General features: G+C 36.6%; 1 protein-coding gene across 1 annotated transcript in view; it reads right to left on the bottom strand.

Moving 5' to 3' along the window:
* The window catches only part of LOC129762723 (allatostatin-A receptor-like), a 229,704-nt gene that overhangs the window by 5,539 nt on the left and 200,048 nt on the right, over positions 1-24,117 (bottom strand). The window contains exon 4 of the mRNA XM_055761237.1: positions 20,221-20,701. Within this exon, the coding sequence (XP_055617212.1) occupies positions 20,594-20,701 (108 nt within the window). The 3' untranslated portion in view covers positions 20,221-20,593. The remainder of the gene's footprint in view (positions 1-20,220; positions 20,702-24,117) is intronic.

Here is a 24,117-nt window from a genome sequence, read left to right as displayed (position 1 = left end):
AAGTTCGTATTAAGTTTATACAAAGTATATAAAAATCAAACTCTGTCATATCTATTGAATCATTATGTGTTTTGCAGGAGGAAATTGTGTTAGGCAGCATTGCACTATTTTATGCTTACTTCTGCTAAGCTTCTCCCGTAGCGTATTATGGACAGTATATAATTCCAGCGTCAGTAAAAAATCCTCAGATGCAACCAATTAATCGGTTATTTTTTTAATTCTTCATCATTTGTAAAGTGCTTTTCTAGCAGGAAATATTCCATTGATGAAGGTTAAACACAAACAAATTTGGATACGAAAATATAGTTTGTGTACAACTAAGCGTATTTGATGCATTATTGGTTTCTTTTGCTCATTTCAGCCTTAATTCTTGGAAAATTTTGGAAAATTTTGAAATCTTTATTGAAACCTAGTAATAGTAAACCGCGGTCCATAGCTTTTCATGGCACACTTGAACAGTCTGAACAGGCTATAGTATCCAAGTTTAATGATTATTTCGTCAATAGTGTTTCATTGATCAATCAGTCCATTGAATTGGTCGATGAACCTGATGAAATAAGACAGCTGGTTGATAGTAATTGTAGATTTGAAAGATTTCACCCAATTACATTAAATGAACTTAGAACTATTTGCTTTTCTTTAGGTAAAACGGCTGGAGTGGATAATGTCAATGCTAGAGTTATTCAAGATTGCTTTCATGTCATTGATCACATCTTGCTGGACCTTATTAATAAGTCTTTATTAACTGGGCATGTGCCTCAGGTGAGGGAGGAATCTTTCATAGTTCCTATTCAAAAGGTTGCTGGAACGATTAAAGCCGAAGAGTTTCGTCCCATCAACATGTTGCACACATTAGAGAAAATATTAGAATTAGTTGTTAAAGGCCAGCTGTTGCAATATTTAAATCTCAACGCTTTGCTAATACCAGAACAATCGGGATATCGAGAAGGACATTCCTGTGAAACCGCATTGAACTTGGTGTTAGCAAAATGGAAAGAGAAATTAGAATGTAAAGATACCATCATTGCTGTTTTCTTGGATCTGAAACGCGCTTTCGAGACAATTTCTAGGCCCTTGTTGTTGAATACGATTAAGCGCTTTGGAATTACGAGTACTGCATATAAATGGTTTGAAAGTTATTTGTATGACAGAACTCAACGGACTATTTTTAATGATTCAATTTCCAGTCCCGTTGGGAATAATCTTGGAGTACCTCAGGGAAGTGTATTAGGGCCCCTTCTATTTATTATGTACATCAACGACATGCGACGAGTTTTACGATTTTGTGATATTAACCTTTTTGCAGATGATACTGTGTTATTCATTGCAGCTATTGATTTGAATCAGGTCGTTTTACATTTGAATGGAGATTTGCGTTCTTTAAGTAGATGGTTGAAGTATAAGCAATTGAAGTTGAATATAAATAAACCTAAATTTATGGTAATCTCGCGAAATCGTTCTAATGAAAACGTCTCTATTATAATGCAGTAAAATACAGCTATACAAATCAATCATCTCTCCTCATTTAGACTTTTGTTCTTCCATATTATTTTTAGCCAATGATACACAAATATCGAGATTACAGCGTTTGCAGAATAAAATAATGCGGTTGATTCTAAAATGTAATAGATTCACTTCCTCATCTTTGATGCTGGACGCTCTAAAATGGTTATCCGTGAAGCAAAGAATTGTTTATTTAACTATGGTGTTCATTTTTAAAGTAGTTCACGGTTTGCTGCCTCGATATTTGTGTGATCGAGTTGAAAGAGGAAGTGATTTCCATAGATATAACACTAGAAACGCGAATGAATTAAGAACACCTAATTTCTTGTCATGTGCTTCACAAAATTCGTTGTACTTCAAAGGAATAAATGTTTTCAATTCGATGCCAAGACATATTAAATGCGCAACAACACTTACAGAATTTAAGAGGCACTGTATTTCACACGTGAAAACTGTGTTTTATTAACAGTCGAACGATTTTTTTTTTATTTTATGACGAAGATTTTTATTGACGAAGTTTTATACGAACGGATAATTAATGTGGACAATTTTTGGTAGTTTGTTTTTCAATGTTTTTGAGTAACCTGACGAAGTTTTTTGAACGGATTATATTATGTAGACTATCTAATTTTTTTTTAAATTATCTTTTTTTAATTAGTATTGATCTCTATTATGTCTGTCATGATCTGGTGATGATGGACTATTTTTATTTTTATTTTGTTGTTTTTATAGTTGTATTAGTTGAAAAAAAAATAAAAGTAGTTTACAAAAGTTTGAGCGTCGCGCGCGTGCCACAGATATAAAGGATATTAAATTGAAAGATTTTTAAGTGCCGGTCTAGGAAATTTTCGTAAAGGAAATTTTCTCGATTTCTCTGAATGAGGATATTCATTGTCAATCCAAAGCAAGGCTGGCGGTTGTACTTGTGCTCTGGTAGACCCTTTGGCTGCAAGGGTCTCGTCGGGACCGTATCGGCTCTGTGGCGGACATGACTGAGTATTGGCTTGTCTTTGGAAATTGAAATTTTTTTGAACTTATATCTGTGAATAAAATCAGTGCGTTTTTTGACGTAGGATTACGTCTTTCTAGAACATATTGGGGTACAAATTGAAAATCGAAAATCGAGCACATCGTGAAAATTGTCCAATTTCAAACGCTTATTATTCAGTCATTTCATGATGGATTGACGAAATTTTAGCGTCAATCGATTTCGGCACTCCATAACAATTTTTCAAATTGAATAAAATAATATATGTCATGAAACTAACTATCGAACAATTGAAAAATCTCAACCCCTATCCTAACGGAAATATCCACTACTGATTGGTCGAAATTGACGATACATGCGGCGGTTCCCTAACAGAGACATCAAAACCAAGCTGCCTGGAGGAAATCGGCATTGCAAATACATGAAAGTAGGGGGTGCTTTTGTTCTCATCGAAATGTGTTCCCTAACAGAGACATCCGAACCAAGCATCCTGGGGGAAATCGGCATTGCAAATTCATGAAAGAAGGGTGAGCATTTGTTCCCACCGAAGTGTGTTCCCTAACAGAGACATCAAAACCAAGGTGTCCAATATTGCATGTCGGGGGCATTTTTATGATTAATTGCACCAAATAACATTTAAATTTGGAACTTTAATGTTGGATGCTTCGTGCAATTTCGAACCGATCATGTATTGTGAAAAATTTAGCACAAGTTTAAGTATAAAGTTGTATATGGTAGCAGTTGTGTTAAAAATGACTTGATATATGGAACGATTTATTTCAATTTTCATAAATAAAAACCAAGGTTTGTTACTACTCGAGAACGGGTTGTTCGGTTTGAGCTGTCTGTTTTGATGTGTTCATTTTCACCTAAAGAAAGTTCATACGGCGAGAACAATTGGAAAAATGAAGAAATATTCGAAAAAGTGATTTCCCATATGCTCTACATATAGTATTAGGTGATCCAATTGAAATTCGCATTGGGTTTAAAAAACACTCAGAAGATACACATTATAAAAGAAAGTTACCTTTTCCATTTCAAATATGTTTTCTCTATATTGAAGTAACATGTTTTTACTGATAATTGTGTTCGGTATTGATAATTATCTTATATTACATTGGTGAGCTTTTTTTTCTTTATTTCATCCATACATAACACAGGATGTATTTAGTCTAGGATCACAGAAGGCGGTTTTCATCATACCTCATGTCACTTCGGCATCTTCTATCTGATACGCACCATCCAACGACTGTTTACCATCCTTCTGTCAACATCATCTGGTAAACACTGGTGAAGTGAACAAACAGTACCCAACAACCAAACAAAACGGCCCCTTTCAGGGTCGCAAAATCATTATCAAAGAGTTTAACGATGTTATTCTTCAAACATATTCAAAATCAACAGATAGCCTAACGGAATCCTACGTCAACTATGCGGTCGTGTCTCAGACACAACCCTCTTGTGACTTTTTTTGTGTTTGCTAAACTGATTTCAATGTTGAGAAAAAATAAATAAATTATCATTTAGATAACTCGTCTTGCTCAAACCTCTGTAGGGGAAGGAGGCGGGACCATCATCATCATCAATTCTCACCAAAGTCAATTGTTCGTAATTTTCCTTAAACACGGCCCAGTATCGTTGTCACTAGCTGTTTACGCACTTGTTTGGCAGCCAAGTTCAATTTTATGCTTGAAGTCCTTCTTGACGCTTGCAATCCCAACATTTTTTTTAAGTTTGCCCTTCAAACCTTTGCGACTAGTTAATTAAAAAAAAGAAAAACTCTCTGTAACAGTAACCATCTTTCGATGTATGAGTGTTTTGTTGGTAATTATATAGATTATTCATATAATTTTCGTTCCGGATTATATAAAAAAATACGTTTATAAGAAAAATGAATTTTAATTCTCAAAATATTCTTTCATTGAAATTTGTTTTTTAAGAAATGGTTTATCGTTTTTCAATGAAAGTTCAAACAATTTTCTATATTTTATTCTCTGACCAAAATTTTGTAGCGTTTAGAGTTTTTAATTAATTCTTTTATAAAAAAATGTTAAACAAAAACTAAACTTTATATTTTATATTATTTTTATAAAATTTTGAACAAAAATTATATAGAATTACCAAAAACCCATACGTCGGAAGAAGGGCACTGTGACAGGGAAATAGTTCTTCTAACAACAACCTTTTCAATATTTTCTTTGAAAAATTACTTTTATCACGCTGAGCTCCGATTTGTTCTTGCTGCACTTTCTATTCAACCCGCATCGAAAGTTTTTTCACAATATCAGTGCCTGGGAACTGGGACCTTCCCAAAGATATTTATTGTATAGAAAGAAAATAGTCATAAATTAGTTTATATGCATTTCAGTGCAAAAAAGCATATTTGCGTCTAAAAAAAAAGTTATGAAGTTTTTAAATAAATCATTTTTGAGAAAAAGTGGAAAAATTCGATCTTTCGAACCACCCTAAAATGGAAATGGGCATCCTAAAAAAATTAAAAAAATACGGGTCTGATGTTTTGCGATGAAGAATAAAATTACCACTTTTGGCGAAAATCTGAGAACCACTATATTGGTTTGGCATGGAATGGCTGTACATATATTTTTTGAGAATTTAATATTTTTATATTTTTTTAAAACGGCATTTTTTCATGATTTTTTTCCTACATTCCATTGATCAAAAATTTGTAGGTGTTATAGTTTTTGAGTTTGAAATTTTTGTAAAAAAATGAGAGAAAAACTTTGACCCTTTTCAAAAAGTGGTCTAATTTTTTTTGGAGATTTCGGGTATGCAAAATTGCTTAAATGATCAATGTCTTGGCACACCCGTCGTTTCACTGCAATCTGAGATGGTGTTGCAAACCCCTAAAATGAGTTGGCATGAAATTTGTCAATTAGTAATTTGTCCGAAATGGCCTTGCAGTAAGTTAAATCATCCATAACAGCACGATGGGTTCTAGATATGTTTTTTTTTCTAACTAGCTGACCCGGCAAACTTCGTCCCGCCCAAAATTCGTTTTCAAAAACTTTCACGTTCATGGGTCCAATCGCAGAACTGTTTATTGCTTGATCTTCTGTTCGACCCCGTTGAATTTACCTTTTATCATAAAATTCCTTGTATTTCAACAAAACTCATCATTATAATATCAGATTATTTTCAGACACAATTTTCGTTCAAGATTTTTCAGCCACTTGCAAAAAACACGTTTCTCCATTACATGGAATAAATGTTTTATACAGAAAATATAATAGAATAAAGACAGCCCTAATTCGGACAATTCCTTCCCCGAGTTCTGCTCTCATCAACACATCCGGCGATCGTTTTTATGTATAGATAGAAGAAGATATAGATGTGCGTTTCGTCATATTAAAATCCATTTCCAGTTTCGAACAAAGACCAATTTCGCTAGCGCAAACATCAAATGGACTAACAGCACTTGTCACTATGTAATTGTAGAACATATGGGAATTAAATTTACCGTATTTTCCCTTTTTCCTTCAGAGTTCTCCGAAAATTTTCAATTGTCATGTTTAGTTGGAATATTTTTGGTTGAAATATGTGTAATATTTTTATGGGACCCTCTCTCCATTCCAGAGGAGGGAGGGGTATCATACCATTATAGAAACATTTCTCATACCCAAAAACCCTCACATCCCAAATTGTGCTTGATGAGTTCTCGAGTTATGCAGAAGTTTGTGTTTCATTTGTATGGCAGCCCCCGTTAGAGAGGGAGGAGTGGATTCACCAGAGAAACGTTTCGTGTCCCGTAAAACCTTCACGTGCCAAATGAAGCTCAATTTGCTTGATTAGTTTTCGAGTTATGCAGAAGTTTGTGTTTCATTTGTATGACAGCCTACCCTTAGAGAGGGGGGTGGAGAGTCTAACCATCATAGAAACATTTATTGTACCCTAAAACCTCCACTTACCAAATTTGGTTTCATTCGCTTGATTAATTCTGCAGAAATGCAGAAATTTGTGTTCTATTTGTATGGCAGCCTCAACTTTGAGAGGGGGGTGGAGAGTCTAACCACCATAGAAACATTTATTGCACCCTAAAACCTCAATACGCCTAATTTGGTTCCATTTGCTTGATTAATTCTCGAGTAATGTAGTAATTTGTGTTTAATTTGTATGACAGCCTCCCCTTAGAGAGGGCGGAGGGGTCTCAAACTATCACGAAAACCATCCCCGTCCCCAAAAACCCCTACATACCAATTTTCATGTTGATCGGTTCAGTAGTTTCTGGGTCCATAAGAATTAGACAGACAGACAGACAGAAATCCATTTTTATATATATAGATGATACAACATCCCATTGAGAGATTAGATCTTCTTCACAATTTTTCGCCAATAACCCCAATCCATGGCTCCAGTTCTCCAACTCCCGACCACACCCATTCTTGTCAAGTCCTGCTCCACCTGGTCCAACCACCTCGTTCGCTGGGCTTCTCTTGTTCTTATTACTACCGGATTGGATGCGAACAACGTCTTTGCAACATAACTTTTTCAAAGGCCGCTTAACTGCAACTAACAGGTATTCAAAAAAAATGAGAATGATTTCAATACCTTTCTGTAAAAAAAGTAAAGAGCGTAAATTGTTTTCTCACCGAGAGAATTGTTCTCAGTGCTCCCTAGGAACGGGTTGCTCGTTTCTTTTCGCTCGGGAGCTATCAGTTCGATCAAAGATGGCGTCGAAACAACAAGCACTCCGCGAGCGCGATGTACGGTTCTTAGAAACGCATAAAAGCGAAAGAAAAAAAGTTTACACTAGACCACTTTCGGGATAAAAATGTGTCGGTGAGCACTGTTTACGAACGTCGAGCAGAAGACCGGTAGTGGTCGTTAGGCGAAGATCATGACGAAAAAGAAGAAGGAATCTCTGAAAAAGCTGTTCGATAACAAGGACGGTACGAGTTTGCGTTACGCCGGCCGAAAATTTCGCTCCTCCCATTCCTACATCCACAGAACCCTCAAGCAGGAGGGCACCGTCTGTCGGAAGAAGACTAGGTCCCAGAGTACACGGACGAGCAGATAGCGACCGTGAAAGCTCAGTGCCGGTGTATGACGCAGAATAATCGCGGGGCATCGTTCGTGCTGGACGACGAGAGTTATTTTCCGCTGTCAAAGTTCCACATTCCCGGCAATGACCGGTACTATACCAGCGACAACGCGTCCACACTCCCCGGGGTGAAGTATAAATATAAGCATAAGTTTGAGAAGAAAATTAAGCTGTATATTGGAATTGCTGACAAAGAGATTTTAAAGCTCTGGTTTAAGAAGCCGAGCGGACTTGCCATCAACCAGAAGGTGTACCAGGAGGAGTTCCTGGAGAAGATTCTGGTTCCGTTCTTAGAGGAGCATAATTCTGATGCGACGCAGACTCTTCCCTGGGTGCAAATGTTTCTGCTTTTCTGGCGGAAGGGGGGGTGCAAATCAACTTTTCCGCCCTGGGTGCCAAAGCTTCACTCGACGCCACTGCAGATTAGCACATTAGCACAGAATAATGTTGCGAGATCTTTTTTCTCTCACCCCAGGATTAGATTTTTACTGAGCAGATTATATATGTGAAATATATAAGTCTATATGATTTGAAAGCCGTATAAGAATATGTACAAAACAGTAAGGTAAATGATTTTGGTTTGTCCAGTCGAAAATATGATCATGGTTTGTCCACTGATGCTTTAGTTCAACGCACCTGTGTCAAATTAGGTATTCGAATATTTTAAAACATATAAATAACATTGTCCTCTTCATGGTTTACAGTAGTTTTATAGTATATTTTTACGGATTCACATGTTTCAAAGGATTACAAAATCCACAATGCGTCAATGCGTCCCTCACTTGAGCTAACTTTCAATCAATCACCAGAGGATTATTAGGCACGTATTCAGACCTTTTTTGGATTATAACACTTACAAATGTTGTAAACATCATGCTTGTACACCATTTGTATCAGATTTACATAGCTAAACCATGTAATTAACACATTTCGATGACCTGAATTCTGATCATGAGTTGTCCGATTCACTAATGTTGTTTTGTCCACATGATTTCAAACCATGGACAAACCATGATCAGAGCTGGACAAACCGTGATCAGAACTGGACAAACCATGATCATAATTTCTCTTTGAGGAAAATCGTTAAAAGACATAAATATTTGAATAGTTTCAACGCCTTGCGGTAGAATTAGAAACTAAGACTTAGGGCTTTTCGACAAACCGCAACTCGTCTTAATTATATGTGATTTTCGTGAAGAAAAATCGATTTGTATTTACTAGTTGCGTGAAAACACCCGAAATTGGACAAACCAAGATCATTTACCCTATAAAAATATCTTAAGCAGTTTTTGGCGTCAAAGTTGGAAGAATAGAATGTTTGAACTCCGTCAAAGATGGCGACGGTTTGTGGAACAAAACTGTGCATATAAAATTGAATAAATATATGTCTGCTTTTTTTTGTTTTCCCAAAAAAAATCCAGACAGCCCAATGTGAGCTATCATCCTGATTTTTGTTTCCATTCTTCCTGTTTTTGAAAATTATAGTTGGCAGCCCTGATCGAAACACTTTTCATAACTGTATTCAGTAATTGCCTTCAGCTCACCCAGCGAATTCGTGTTTTATATTTTTATATTTTTATATTTTTATACTTCTACGTTCCATTCGTACACTCTTGTTTTCGACATAGTTGTATTTTGAAACATTTTCAACGTTTCGACATAAGAAATTTTATTTGTAACACAAAAGTTCGCGGAATATCTTTGATCAATAGAATTGTCTATATCGAAAACCGCTGAGCAAAAAAAAGAAAACTTGTTTGAATGACGCTGTAAACAAACCAAATGAGAGAACGCGTTCAAATTGACATTGAGACCACTGACAGCAGTACCAACTTAAAAAATATATATCTATATATATATATATATATATATATATATATATATATATATATATATATATATATATATATATATATATCTGTCCGTCTGTCTGTCTGTCTGATTCTTATGGACTCGGAAACTACTGAACCGATCGACATGAAAATTGGTATGTAGGGGTTTTTGGGGTCAGGGAAGGTTCTTATGATATTTCCAGACCCCTCCCCTCAATCTGTCATACAAATGAAACACAAATTTCTGCATTACTCGAGATTAATCAAGCAAACGAAACCGAATTTAGCATGTGAAGGTTTTAGGGTACAATAAATGTTTTTACGGTGATCAGACACTCCTTCCCCTCTCTTAGGGGAGGCTGCCATACAAGTGAAAAACAAATTTCTGCATAACTCGAAGACTAATTAGGCAAATGGAGCCACATTTAGCATGTGAAGATTTTAGGGACCACGAAACGTTTTTATGGCGAATAGGCACTCTTTCCCTCTCCCTTCCCCTCAAACATTTATTCCATGTAACGAAGAAACATGTTATTTGCAAGTGGTTGAAAAATCTTGAACGCGAATTGTGTATGAAAATAATCTGATATTATAATCATGTGTATCGGTAGAAGTACTAGGAATTTTATAGTAAAAGGTAAATTCAACGGGATCGATTAGAAGATCAATCAATGAACAGTTCTGCGTTTGGACTCATGAACTTGCGCTTAGTGAGAAAACGTGAATGTTTGAAGGTATTGATAACAGAAAACAAATTTTGGGCGGGACGAAGTTGCCGGGTCAGCTAGTATATATATATATATATTTGACAGACTGTAGCTGATGATTTGGAGGTTTAAAAGGTTGACCCCCATAACGATTTCATCATCTTGAAAAAGATGTTTTTCGTTGAAATCAAACGTGGGATCACAACAGCAGCCCAAAAAATACAAAGCCCATACACCAAAAGGATAGCGTGGAAAGGCCTCACCATAAAGCTGTCTTGATTTACATTCTACTGTCTCGCATAGGTCAACTTCTCCCCATGGCCAAATCCGTAACGATGTTATCGTTTCCCAAGCGCCGCTCTATTCGACACTGACCTAAATTATTCGATGGACTGCTAAATAACATTTAGCAAACTCGTATGTTGAAACGTAAATCCCGGGTAATCCATCCTTCGTATTGGCGGCCAAACCGAACGTTTTCTCGTTCTATCGAGGGGTGATAAGATTGCGTACGTGATTTATTGATCCTGTTACGTACTTCGTTCCGCCGGGGAGTGTAACCTCATCTAGGGGCGAGACAATGTTTGTCAGGATTCAGCAATCATAAGAAGCAAACTCTTTTCCAGATAGTTATACCATTTCGGCCGTGCAGGACAATAAATCAACAATATTGGTGCTAAAGTGTGTGGGCGTGTTTGGGGGAGAGGTCAAACCTAGGATTGGTTTAGTGAAAATTTATATCTCCTGCATCTGACAATGAAACATCCTGCGTTAATAACGAAACTCCCAAAGGACACATTTAGACTGCGAGGTCTCGCCGCTGGCATCTATTCGATTATTGGTCCTGCAGGCACGTTCGAGATTGAAACTATGGAAGGATACAAATGTATTAAATAGCATGGCCACTGCGGCTTCATTTGGAATAAACTTTTCGGGTAGGACATTTTGATTCCAGAAAATCGTATCGCTAACGCTAATTAAACATCAACCCACATTTTCCTTAACGTGGGCAAAGGTCCAATAATTTATTTCTACTTCATTCGGTGAGCATATCATTGAATGTTGACTTCCAACGCGAATATGGTAAATACACACATGCTTCCAGGAAAAACAGCACCCACCAGGGCCCTCTTCCAGAAGTGCGTGGAATTCACTGAAAGTCGAACCTCAGTTAAAAGAAAAGTTCCACTTTTTAACAATCAACACTCCGTCGGAAACATGCTAGCTTTGAGGTAGAATTTCCACGTCTTTTCGCATCGAAAGAGGTAATTTGTTAATTACCAATCAACTTGTTAAATTATAGGGAAGGGATGCGTATCATCGATGAACGGAAAATGTATAATGGTTGTGGGAACGACGGAAATATAACTCCAACCCATTTAATTATTTGACGTTAATGAAGGGGTTGCCAAGGATGGCGACCGATGGAAATGATTATTAAAGTCAGATACCCGTGAGGTTCGTGGGCAATGTTATGGGGCGATATGGTACAATTATTCTGGTAGAAAGGAGCAGCACATTTTTTTGTGTGCTGCTAAAGATATTCACCTTCTATTAGAATATGCGTTCCTTTTTTGAACACTGAATGTATGTACTTCTACAACGTGTACAGCTTCTTGAACTCGATAAATACCACGAGAAATATAAAATTTACATTTAGATCTTCTTTAATTAGCTCAGTCCTAATGCTGCGTCCCTGGTTCGCTTCGTGTCCTTTCAAAGTATTTTAATTACCATAAGTATTCTCTCTGGGCAGCTTTGCTTCTCGTCCCCACAATCTATGGACGAGTATAATCATATTACAGGAAGAACGCACGTGAATTTTCCATAATGATTCCAACCTTACTTATTTCTCTAGCTTATTCTAAAAAAAAGCTCAGCATGTAAAAGGCACTCGAAGGACATTCCTCATTCTTACCATTGCTCTTGCATGTTCAACGACAAATTCTTTCGGGCTTGGGCTATCTCAAGCCAATGCTGTTACGAGTTTGAGTGTGCTTTTTTTCCATCCATGGGTTGGTGTACTCGTAGCAATTCGTTTCCGAGGATAAGCTTATTTTATGGTGCTCGAGCAACATGTCTGTACCAACATAACTAGTGCGCGGCTTCTGCATGTTGGATCCATCGCTACACCACCCCTTACCTTCCTAATAGAGTCTTCAAATTTAAATTGTTATATTGCCTCTTTCTACGCCAATTCGTGGTTTATCTCTTTCGCCGTAAATAGAGTAGGGGAAAAGGGGGGAATTTGGACCACTTAAGCAAATCGCCTAATATTTCCAAACCAATACGGTCTAAATAAATAATGTCACATCGTATAGTAAGCTACACTTGTTTTCTCTCAATCAATAATGTTCAATCATTATATCAAGCTTTAATCTACCAAATAGATCATAAAATAAAAGAGATGATTTTTGGACATTAAAATTTGATGCGGGGTGATTTAGACCATTTGTGGGGTGATTTGGTCCAGTGTGTGTTTCATCGAAAAAAACATACTTATGTTAATGTAAAGTATTTTGGAATAATGTTACAATCAGTGACAGTGTTCTGGGATCGATACCAGGTGTCTTGGCCAGACTCCAGACCAGAAAAATTGGATTGAGACCATCTCGAATTCTGTATGGACTTTTTCACTGTTGTTCGAGCATTTTCAAACACTTTCGATGGTTGGTCAATGAAAATCTGTTCTTGATGGACTGCGTTGCTTTTTCAGGCTCCTTCTTCTTTTAACGTTGTCTGCCCATCCTCTTTTTGTAATTCAGTGGCATCTGGAATCAATTAGACCAGAAAACCCCTCAAATCTGTAGGATCAATTCACCCCACAAAAACGTGTCCATGTCACCCCACACAACATGCAAAAATTAAAATGCAAATAAATTCATTTATTGTTATCAAACTTACAGTTCCGCTGCATCAAATTGTTCCTCTTCTGTAGGCGAACAGAACTTTACTGCACAACACACGAAAAGTTTGTTTAAGGTGAAGGTGGAAGCTAGCCACAAATGGCTGCCACAATGGCGCTCATTTCTATCATCTCCCTCCCTAACCACTCGCCCGAAAATCCATAGTTTTGCGAAACAGTGTGAAGAAAATGATCGTTTTCGCACACTTCCCATCAAGTAATATCAACCAAACTATAATCGATTACTCACAAGATTTTAAATTTTCTTCTGCTGTCGCACTGTATAGTGAAAAACGTCGGAAAACTCGAGCAAGTGCTCTGAAAGTTAAATTTTCATTTTTCAATCTTCGGCAATGGTTTTGTTTATATTGGTGAAAGCATCGTTATTTTTTCGACACTGATGCCAGACAACATCATCGAAACAGCTATAAAAACCACTCAATAAAATGTTATTCCTGAGTCATAGCGTTTCATGTCATGAAAATCAATAGAATAAAATTGTGTTGATTGATATCAATTATTATTTTTACGTTTAATGGGTATATAATGTACGTTTTAGCAACATTAACATTGGATGAGAAAATTGTATTGCAGAGCTCGGAACACTGCCACGGCTGCCTATGCTTTCAAAAACAGTAAACGGAAAAGTATTACATTCAATCAAAATGCCTCGGCCAACGAAGAGAAGGGTTAAGGCTCTCCAACGTGAATATGTGAAAACAATACGATCAAGGAAGGAAAATATAGAGGAATTATCAACATGGAGTTACTATGCGGAAGAACTTGTTAATACCAAAAGAGCCCCCATTTCGTGTTAGACGTTAAAATTTGAGTTTTTTTAAAAAACGATAAATCATCGAAAATCGAGGTTTTGAAAAAAAAATAATTTTGGATGCCAAATGTCTTAAAATCGTCGAGATTTGCAGTTATCCCAAATTTTTTTTTTCAAAAATCAATTTTTCAGACGGAAAAATGACCAAGTGCCAAAAAAACATTTTTTTGACAAATAATTTTTTTTTAGAAATAACTGTAAATCTCGACGAGTAATGCAATTTTAAGATATTTGGTATCCAATTTTTTTTTCAAAAACTCGATTTTCGGTGATTTTTTGTTTTCCAAAAGAACTCAAATTTTAACGTTTGTGACACCAGTAAATGAAGTTCGAATGAGCTAATATTTTGCATAGGGTATATTATTGTGCAAACCAACATTTCGTAGAATGTTCCGAATGAAAAATCGAGATAACTTTTTCTATTGGCACCCTAAACCATATTTTTCGTTTCGCATGCCGAAAAAAAACTAAGTCCCAGAGTGCCGATTATTGAAAAAAAAATCGAGGTGGCACTAGATCTCGACTTTTCATGCCATTTTAAGACATTTGGCATAAACAAAAATTTCGAAAACCGCGAATTCCGAATTGGGTGATTTTTCGATTTTCAAAAAACTCAAACTTTGACCGCTTTGCGCTCTCTCCCTTAAGTCCGATTGAGCTGATATTTTGCATAGGGTGTTTTTTGAGGTGGTGAACATTTTTTTATGGGGTAACTTTTTGAATCTTGAGATGACCATTTTCATTGGTACCCTAGTTTACACCCCCAAAACACTGTTTTGCACGCTGGTTCGCAGCCATACCAGGTAGTACAAGTTGCCAAGCTAGAGCCAGTTCAGAAGCATTCAGTATGCCTTACGACAACTTCCATGGAGCGATCCTGTAAACTTGCCTGACTACGCTTCGCGATGCATGCTCATCGGTTTGTAAACCTCATCAGCTCGTCGACTTAAACTCCAACAAACGTTTGTATTCGATATCATAGAGAGTAATATTGATTGTTCGGAGCTGCTGCAACAAATAAATTTTAATGTACCAACACGAACTCTTCGAAGTTCTCCCGTCATCAATCTGCCTTTTCACAGAACCAGTTACAGACAAAATGGTCCATTTAACTCATGTCTGAGAGCAGTTTGCCATGTCCACGATTTTGGAATGTCCAAGAATAGTTTTAAGGCTAGGATTAAAGACATAAATTAAGTATCAGTCTGTGCGATTGTAAATCGACAAATAAATAAATAAATAAATAAGGTACATAAAATCTAATACAGGTCGGACTCGATTATCCGGAGCAAATCCAAGATGGCGGTCACTATAAAATGGCGGATTACATATTTTCTCAGAACCCCATCAATATGGGTAGCAAATGAAAGGGCTTGACTAGTAGAATGCAGTTATTTATGAAAAATGCAAATACAAGATGGCGGCCGCTACAAAATGGCGAATTATATATTTCCTCAGAACCCCAACAATATGTACAGGGTTTTCCAACTTTAAATTCCGAAAGTAAATTGAAATAAAACACACTTAGAATTCGAATTTCGATGAAACTTTTATTTCAAATTAAAGTTTGGTCTAGCGTCTAGCGGGTTCAAATCGCATGATCTGGACGGCCAATTGGCATCACCAAAACGCGAAATTATGCGTTCCTCAAATTTCGTTCGCAATATGGCCATGTTCGGTCGTGTTGTGTGGCACGTGGCGCCGTCCTGCTGAAACCACATGTCATCCGTATCCATATCTTCAATTTGTGGCAAAAAAAATCGGTTAACATGCGACCATAGCGCTCACCATTCACAGTTACCGTCTCGCCGTCCTCATTTTCAAAGAAATACGGCCCGATGACTCCACCAGACCATAATGCGCACCAAACAGTGACTTTTGGCGGATGCAATGGCCTCTCAACAATCACGTGTGGATTTTCTGAGCCCCATATACGGAAATTTTGGGTGTTCACATAGCCACCGAGCTCAAAATGTCGCTGAAGAAAATTTGATGCGAAAATTCTGCATTTTGCTGCTGTTGTTCGTTCACCCAATCGACGTATGCCCGACGCATTCCATGGTCACCACGCTCTAATTTTTGTACCAGTTGGACTTTATATGGATGTAGGTGCAAGTCCAAATGCAAAATTCGCCACAATGATGTGTTTGACAAGCCCAATTTCTGAGCACGCCGTGGAATCGAAACATTCGGGTTATCCTCCACACTGGCAGCAACAGCAGCAATATTTTCGGCCGTACGCACATTACGATGATGCACAGGTTTCACAATATCCGCTACGGATCCAGTTTGTTCGAATTTACGCACTACATTAGCGATTGTGTGCTCTGATGGTCGTCCATGACGACCAAAATCCGTCCGTAATTCTCGAAAAACATTTGCCAGTTTTTCATCATTTTTATAGTATAATTTAACAAAATTAACACGTTGTGCGATGCTGAAACGATCCATATTGTAAAATGGCAGACATTCAACTAACGATATGACGCTTTGGTTGACAGCTATGTCAAACGGTTGTCAGCGCAGGGCTGTATACATTCGGAAGCTCGAAATGGAAAACCCTGTATATCGAATGAAAGGGATTGACTAGTGGAACACAGTTCTTTATGAAAAAGGCAAATCCAAAATAACCGCCACCACAAAATGGCGCCATATATATTTTTTTCAAAACTTCATCAATATGGGTATCAAAAGAAGGTTCTCGACTAGTAGAACATAGCAGATAACGAAAAATCCAATTCCAAGATGACCGCAGTCCCAACTAATTACTTTTTAAATGGTTTCATTCAGCTTGACCCGTTTTCTATGTATGTGGGGTTGTCCAACGTTAATAGAAAATTGACCCCGTTCCTGTTGACTGATTGATCTGAAATTTGGAATATACATTTAATTCTACTGTCATTATAAAACTGCGTATTCCATGATCTTGAAGAATTCAATTCGGTTGTGATGGCTGAATGATTTGACTTGGAGAACACGAAATATAATAAACAACATAAACTCAAAAAGGTCACTCAATATCGGTATCAAATGAAATGATTTAACTAATAGAATACAGTACATCATGAAAATATTTCGAAAAAAATTAGGTAATAAATAAACGTTGGATTTCCATTATCCACAGTCAGTTGTTTCATCATACACCCCACAATTTTATTTCAGTCTCATCATTGTCCTAGATTAATGAAGGAAGGGATGTGATAACTACTAACTGCAACTTACCTAAAAATTTTTTTACATTATTCCGTTTAACTTAAAAAGTTTTTTTTACTTATTTTACTTTCTAGTTTTTAGTTGACTATGTGTATCATTAGCAGTGCCGAAAATATTCACGTTCACGGCATTCAAATACGGCGAATTTCAGCCTGCCTTGTATTGACAACCTACTGCTCAAGCGAGAGTCGATAAATATGGAACAACACTATCAATGAACACCAGTGCAATGAACATCAACATCAGCTTGCCATAAAGTTCATTTTTCATTTGCATATTCATTTTCGCCATGATATTCGTAACGTAGAAATTGAATATCATTGCGTGTTAGTGAAAATCAAAGCATAAAATTCAACGTCAACTAATTGAGAGTAAAATCGATTAATGGTAAAGGATAGCCATTTATTATACAAAATTCTTGTTTTTGGCGACATTGGCAATGAAATGTATGGTATAACTCTAGCTATATTTTATGAATCTACCCCCGATTGGCCAGAAATGGCGTACACCACAATTATATGGGCAATGGGTGACAATAACAGACGAGCGAAAAACGAACATAATCTTGTTTTAATTTCCGGTTTAATGATACTGGCTATAAATGACTAGCAATCATATAAAACCCCTACGATATGGGTATTGGATGGAAGGGCTTAAACAACGGAAGTCGAATATCGTATTCCGGTGGCTTCCGGTGCATTGAAAACCGCCCTAGGAGACCGAAAATGGAGTTAGTGAAATGGAGTTAGTGAAATGGAGTTAGATAAAGAAAGTGTTAGAAACTAAGATCGTGTTAGAGCGAAATGGCGATAGTAAAATATCATATAAAGCGGAAACGGAAACGGGAACGGACCGTACCCTTCACGGTAAAGATCGCGAGTTGAATTCTCACTCCCGACATTCTTCCAAAAATGGAAGTGACAAGCCAGCCAAAAAGGTGTTGAAAGTCATTATAATACAGTATAAAAAAGAAAAAGAAACGGAAACGGAAACGGAACGCTCAACGCCGTTCAACGCAAGATGTCGCTGAACCGCTCAACACCGCACAACTCTCAACGCTCAACGAAAGCTAATGTTGCCTTCTCCGGATTCCTTTGTTTCTAAATATGGAAATCAAACACGTTTTCAATAAAAATTCACTGCAAGCGATGAGGATCAACTTAACGTTCGTGACAATCACCTGAAATTATTGACAGTAGTGGAAGTGCCTGAATGCAGGCTTTCCGAAATTCGTTCATGCTCTATTCGTTCAATATACCAGACAAAGTTCACGCGTCTCGACTCTTGTGTTATACTCATTATGACAGATATGGCGTTGAGTTTCAACAGAAGAAAATTCATCCGACACTGGGAAAAAGCTAATGTCTTCATTCGTGAACAGATTTTGATAATTTGTGGCACTGATCATTAGTATACTTCTCTCCATTAAAACAATTTAAAAATTTAAATTTTAGCTTTCTTCGGAATATTTTGATGATATAGTGTATTCTATTAGTCAAATCATTTCATTTCATTGATACCAATATTGAGAGGATTGCAAGAAATACATAGTCGACCATTTTGTGGCAGCGACCTTTTCGAATTTATGTTGTTCATAGTGTGTAGTGTATTTTCCAAATCAAGCCATTCAGCCATTTTTTAGCGGCGACCAAATTGAATTTTTCAAGATCATGGAATACGCAGATTTAAAATGACAGTAGAATCAAATGTATGTTCCAAATTCAATCATCCAACAGGAACTGGGTCAATTTTCTATTAATGTGAGACAACCCTACAAACATTCAAACATACATAGAAACAGGTCAAGCTGAATGAAGCCATTTAAAAAATAATTAGTTGTTTGGGAACTGCTATGTTCTACTAGTCGAGAACTTTCTTTTGATATCCATATTGATGGGGTTCTGAGAAAATATGTAATCCACCATTTTCTAGTGGCCGCCATCTTGGATTTGCATGTTTAATAAATAACTGCATTCTACTAGTCAAGCCCTTTCATTTGATATCCGTATTAGCTATTCAATATGGATTTATTATACAAATTATTCAAAATTTCCAAAAATCAAAAATGAAATACTCCGGATAATCGAGTCTAAAATTCCGGATAATCGAGTCCGACCTGTACTAGGAAAAAAAGGCGATAGTATAGAAATTAAAAAATCAAGCAGTTTTACACATATCCCTCGAAAATCAGGATCGCTAGCAACCCAATGTCAGAAACAGTCTTACAGAACGACATAATTTCCCAGTCAAATGCAACCAGTTGCAACTAAATAAATTTATTTTCCAAAGAATTATTACTATTTGAACATTGACAAAAAAGTGGGATAGCCTATCTCCTGTATGCGCCAGCACGAGCATTATTGTGCTACACACATTATGTGCGTTACAATTATTGATGCACTATACTGCACTAGTCCATTAGAATTTCTAATGCTATTCATTTACTAGCATATATGCATGATTTTATCAGCTAATTATTTTCGCTGGATTTACGCTCAGACACAAATGGCGAGCTTTTTGCTTGTTTTGTCGCAAATCCCATTATAATTTGGGGTACACATTGGTCCCTATCAAAATTTATGTGAAGAGATAGTGGTGATAATAACATAACCTCCAATAATTTACCGTAAAGGCATATTTTGGATACCCCTGGAAGTGCATTCAGTTGGATATGACCATTAATCTGTCGGGTTACAAAAGCTTATCTCCGACAGGGATTGAGCAAATGCTTTAAAAAGAATCTTTTTTACGTCAACTAACGTTCATTCTCTGAATTGCGTCGTCCTGGGCATTGAAATTCCTTCCACAAACAGTAATTATGCTATGGAAAGGAAGCCATTTAGCTATTTGAGCACCACGGCTATTCAGGACGTTCAAAAATGAAACAAACTGCCATTCCCTTACGGCACACATAATGATGATTCGGCAAAAAACCTTCGCCCACAGAATGGTTGGTTTGGCAGCTCGCGGTTGTTTTTATTTTGTTCTGCCTCCTCTGTCTGAAAGGTACCTTTAAATCGCCGTCGCAGAAAAACAAAAACAATTGCGAGCTGAAAAATCAGCGATTCTGTGGGCGAAAGGTATTCGGCCGAATCATCCTTCCAAAACGAGATAATGGTCTAGCAATGAAACAATTTTGAATAGGTCTCCTATTTTTTTTTGCTGCTGCTCCCCAACTTACCATGGAGTGAAAGCTGGTACAGGTGACAGCACAAAACCCGGGTGCTCCCATTAGCGACGATGCCGGCGAAAGCAATGATAATAAAACGTTGATAACGTTTACGAGCAGGCTATTCGGAACGTTGCCGTTGAGGACTAGTTCCCGCGTGAATTAAAATGCCGCTTATCCGAATCAGCTGCGGCACTCCGACTCCGAGAATCCGGAGCTGGGAAGCGTGGCTAAAAACTTCTTCGGTTGGGCGCTGATGATGCTGATGATGAAGTGTAGATTATGACGATGATATCGCAGATAACAGTGGCACCGATGATTGGGATGATAGCGATGATTGATGACCTGTCTAGAAGTATGCAACGGTCGTATTCTCCACTTCCGGTTATAAAATGTCCTGCCCGGCTAGGCTGCCGGTGCGAGTCGTTTTCGTTGGCAATGGCATGTGACGGGCCTGTGTCTGCCACCGGCTCCCTGGTCCACAGTACACGATCTGAAATGATAGCGTAGTAGAAAACAAAAAACAATGTTAAAAAAGATCAAATGACCGTGCTTGGGGGAAGAAGAATACTTCATCACAATTGTTTTTTAACGTTATTATTACAATGAAATGTATAACGAAGTAATCGAGGAATCTGCTATCTATATGTGGACAAGAGAATATTAAAACGATTTCAAATTCTCTATCAGTTTATTTTTTCTATCGCGTGTCATGCGTATTTCATCAGGGTCAGTTGCAAGATACCTAATTATCTAGTAATTATCCCCCCGCGAATTCTCCAACGTGTGCTCATATATCGTACCACTGCCATTGATGAACTCATCTCCATATCACGTTGCTCCAGATTGCGCGAGTGTTACGTGGAACCGCAACCGCTTGTTTGCCGTTATAACCTTCCGACATTCCCAGAATCATTTCCATGGCGAAGTTTTTGCGACACCATGCTTTGCTACGGGGCGAATAATTTACTGACAAGTAGCAGGAAAGTTAATTGCTAGACTGCTCATGGAAGGCTGCTGGCTGAACAACAGCAACAACTGGAAATTGAGTTGCGGAAATTGGCACCGTATTGCTCGTTTTGCGAGAAAATGATTTTTCTTCCCGGAGGGAATGAAACATATGTGGGAGACTGTTCGACAAATGTTCATTCGTGCGAGGGTTAACGGAACGATTGGATGATGGAGTTTGAGTTAGTCTGCAGTTGTCGCTTGAACCCGGCATCTGATAGAATTACTAATCAAGTTTCAACACGGATTTACATCGGAATCGAGGGTGGAGAGTTCAATAGATGGGGACTTTGTTTTATTTACTTCCAATGAAAAAAAACTATGCACATGCTGAAATACAATTCAAAACGCAATGGAACAAAATAAAACGAGAATCTCTTTAGTTTGATGAACCATCAGTTCGTTTTGAATCAGTAATGATTAGTATACTGACGTAGGCTATGACTTGATTTTTATATAGGGGGGTCACTCTACGAAAAATGTAACGAAAATAAAAAAAATACAAATGCATAATACGCAGAACCGTTCTTACGATATATGTTATAATATATACCATTAGACGGCACATTCATCCAGCATTTTATTCGCCTGAGACATCAACAGTGGAAATGGAAATGGAAATGGTGTTTGGTCGGGTTGGGTTGCTCAAGAGAGAACGATGAAGGAAAATCAAAAAGAGATTCAGAGAGCATTTGGTGCCTCCCATTCCATCCCTTGTCGGATGCCAAAATTGAGAGAGAATTGAGAGCGAATTGAGAGCGAATTGAGAGCAAATTGAACTATCGGCCGATAAACAATCGCCGTGTGTGCGGGGGTCGATGGGGCTCTAAGGTTGATCTAGATGTTGGAGTGGGTTAGTAAGATGGCTGCAATCCCATAAAAATTCATTGGGCCTTATTCCCGAATGCACTTAACGATGGAAATAAAATGAAATGTATCCGCGACGACAACGGTACGGTGTCGACATCTGGATATGAAATTAGTTTTCCACTAAAACTTATTATTATAATATTAAATTATCTTCAAATAAAATTTTTGTAAGAGATTATTTTACCATATGTAAAAAACAAAGCTTTCCTCTCACAATGAACACTGATTTGATACGGAGAGGTTATTTTCATTTAAGTTACACTTCATTCTATTTGAGAGGTGTTCATTCTTTGCCTGAAAACCCATTATTATCTTTGACGTTCCACTCACTCGGAAAACATAGTTCAATGACGTGCCGTTCATTTAGTTTTCACCGTGAAGTATATACGGTATGCCCATATTATTGCACCCTAAAACCTCCACATGCCAACTTTGGTTTCGTTTGCTTGTTTAACTCTCGAGTAATGAAGAAATTTGTGTTTCATTTGTATGACAGAAAATCGTTTCACGGAACATTATTGCACCGATGAATACCACAGCTATTCATTAGAAGCAGATTTATGATTTCATGTATATTTTTCCTCAAAAGATCACGAAATCGTAAGTATTTTCTAAATTCCTTATTTCTTCTTCATATTCAATGGTAGAAATATAATATATAGCCATTCCATGCTAAACCGATATAGTAGTTCTCAGATTTTCGTCAAAAGTGGTAATTTTATTCTTTATCGCAAAACATTAGACCCGTATTTTTTACTTTTTTGTTAGGGTGCTCATTTCCATTTTAGGGCGGTCCAAAAAACCCATTTTTTATCTTTTCCCCACGCTTTTTTTCAAAAAATCATAACTTTTAACGATTGACACATCAAATTGAAGAAAATTAGGGGTCTGGAAATATCATAAGAACCTTCACCGACCCCAAAAACCCCTACATACCAATTTTCATGTCGATCGGGTCAGTAGTTTCCGAGTCCATAAGAATCAGACAGACAGACAGACAGACAGAAATCCATTTTTATATATATAGATATACATAACATATCTCAAAATCAGTTTTTTTTTGTTTTTGAGTTATGATTTTTGAAAGTTAACCGATGGTCCGAAAAATTTTTTTTCCCTTTTTTTTTCCAAAAATGATTTTCTTCAAAAATTTGTTACTTTTGAACTACAAAACCGATCCATATGATCGATGTGTCAAATTAAAGCTAATTAGCTATTCTTCCTTGAAAAAATGCCACACTTGGTATAAAATTTGGATTGCATCATTTGGTCATTGAATTGGATTGGAGGTCATTGGATTCATCATTAGAAATGGTCATAGTTTCAGAAAAATGGGCTCGTTCGTTAAGGTGAATTTATATTGTTTAACTTAACCTATCATTGTCATTAGGGTACAATGCTACCTATAGAGAAAATAAGAATAAGAATAAGAATAAGAATAAGAATAAGAATAAGAATAAGAATAAGAATAAGAATAAGAATAAGAATAAGAATAAGAATAAGAATAAGAATAAGAATAAGAATAAGAATAAGAATAAGAATAAGAATAAGAATAAGAATAAGAATAAGAATAAGAATAAGAATAAGAATAAGAATAAGAATAAGAATAAGAATAAGAATAAGAATAAGAATAAGAATAAGAATAAGAATAAGAATAAGAATAAGAATAAGAATAAGAATAAGAATAAGAATAAGAATAAGAATAAGAATAAGAATAAGAATAAGAATAAGAATAAGAATAAGAATAAGAATAAGAATAAGAATAAGAATAAGAATAAGAATAAGAATAAGAATAAGAATAAGAATAAGAATAAGAATAAGAATAAGAATAAGAATAAGAATAAGAATAAGAATAAGAATAAGAATAAGAATAAGAATAAGAATAAGAATAAGAATAAGAATAAGAATAAGAATAAGAATAAGAATAAGAATAAGAATAAGAATAAGAATAAGAATAAGAATAAGAATAAGAATAAGAATAAGAATAAGAATAAGAATAAGAATAAGAATAAGAATAAGAATAAGAATAAG

Source organism: Toxorhynchites rutilus, chromosome 1 (genome assembly GCF_029784135.1).
Source record: "Toxorhynchites rutilus septentrionalis strain SRP chromosome 1, ASM2978413v1, whole genome shotgun sequence".
Taxonomy (NCBI): Eukaryota; Metazoa; Arthropoda; class Insecta; order Diptera; family Culicidae; genus Toxorhynchites; species Toxorhynchites rutilus.
Note: the sequence above shows the minus strand (reverse complement) of the source record. Positions and strands in the feature narration are given on the sequence as shown.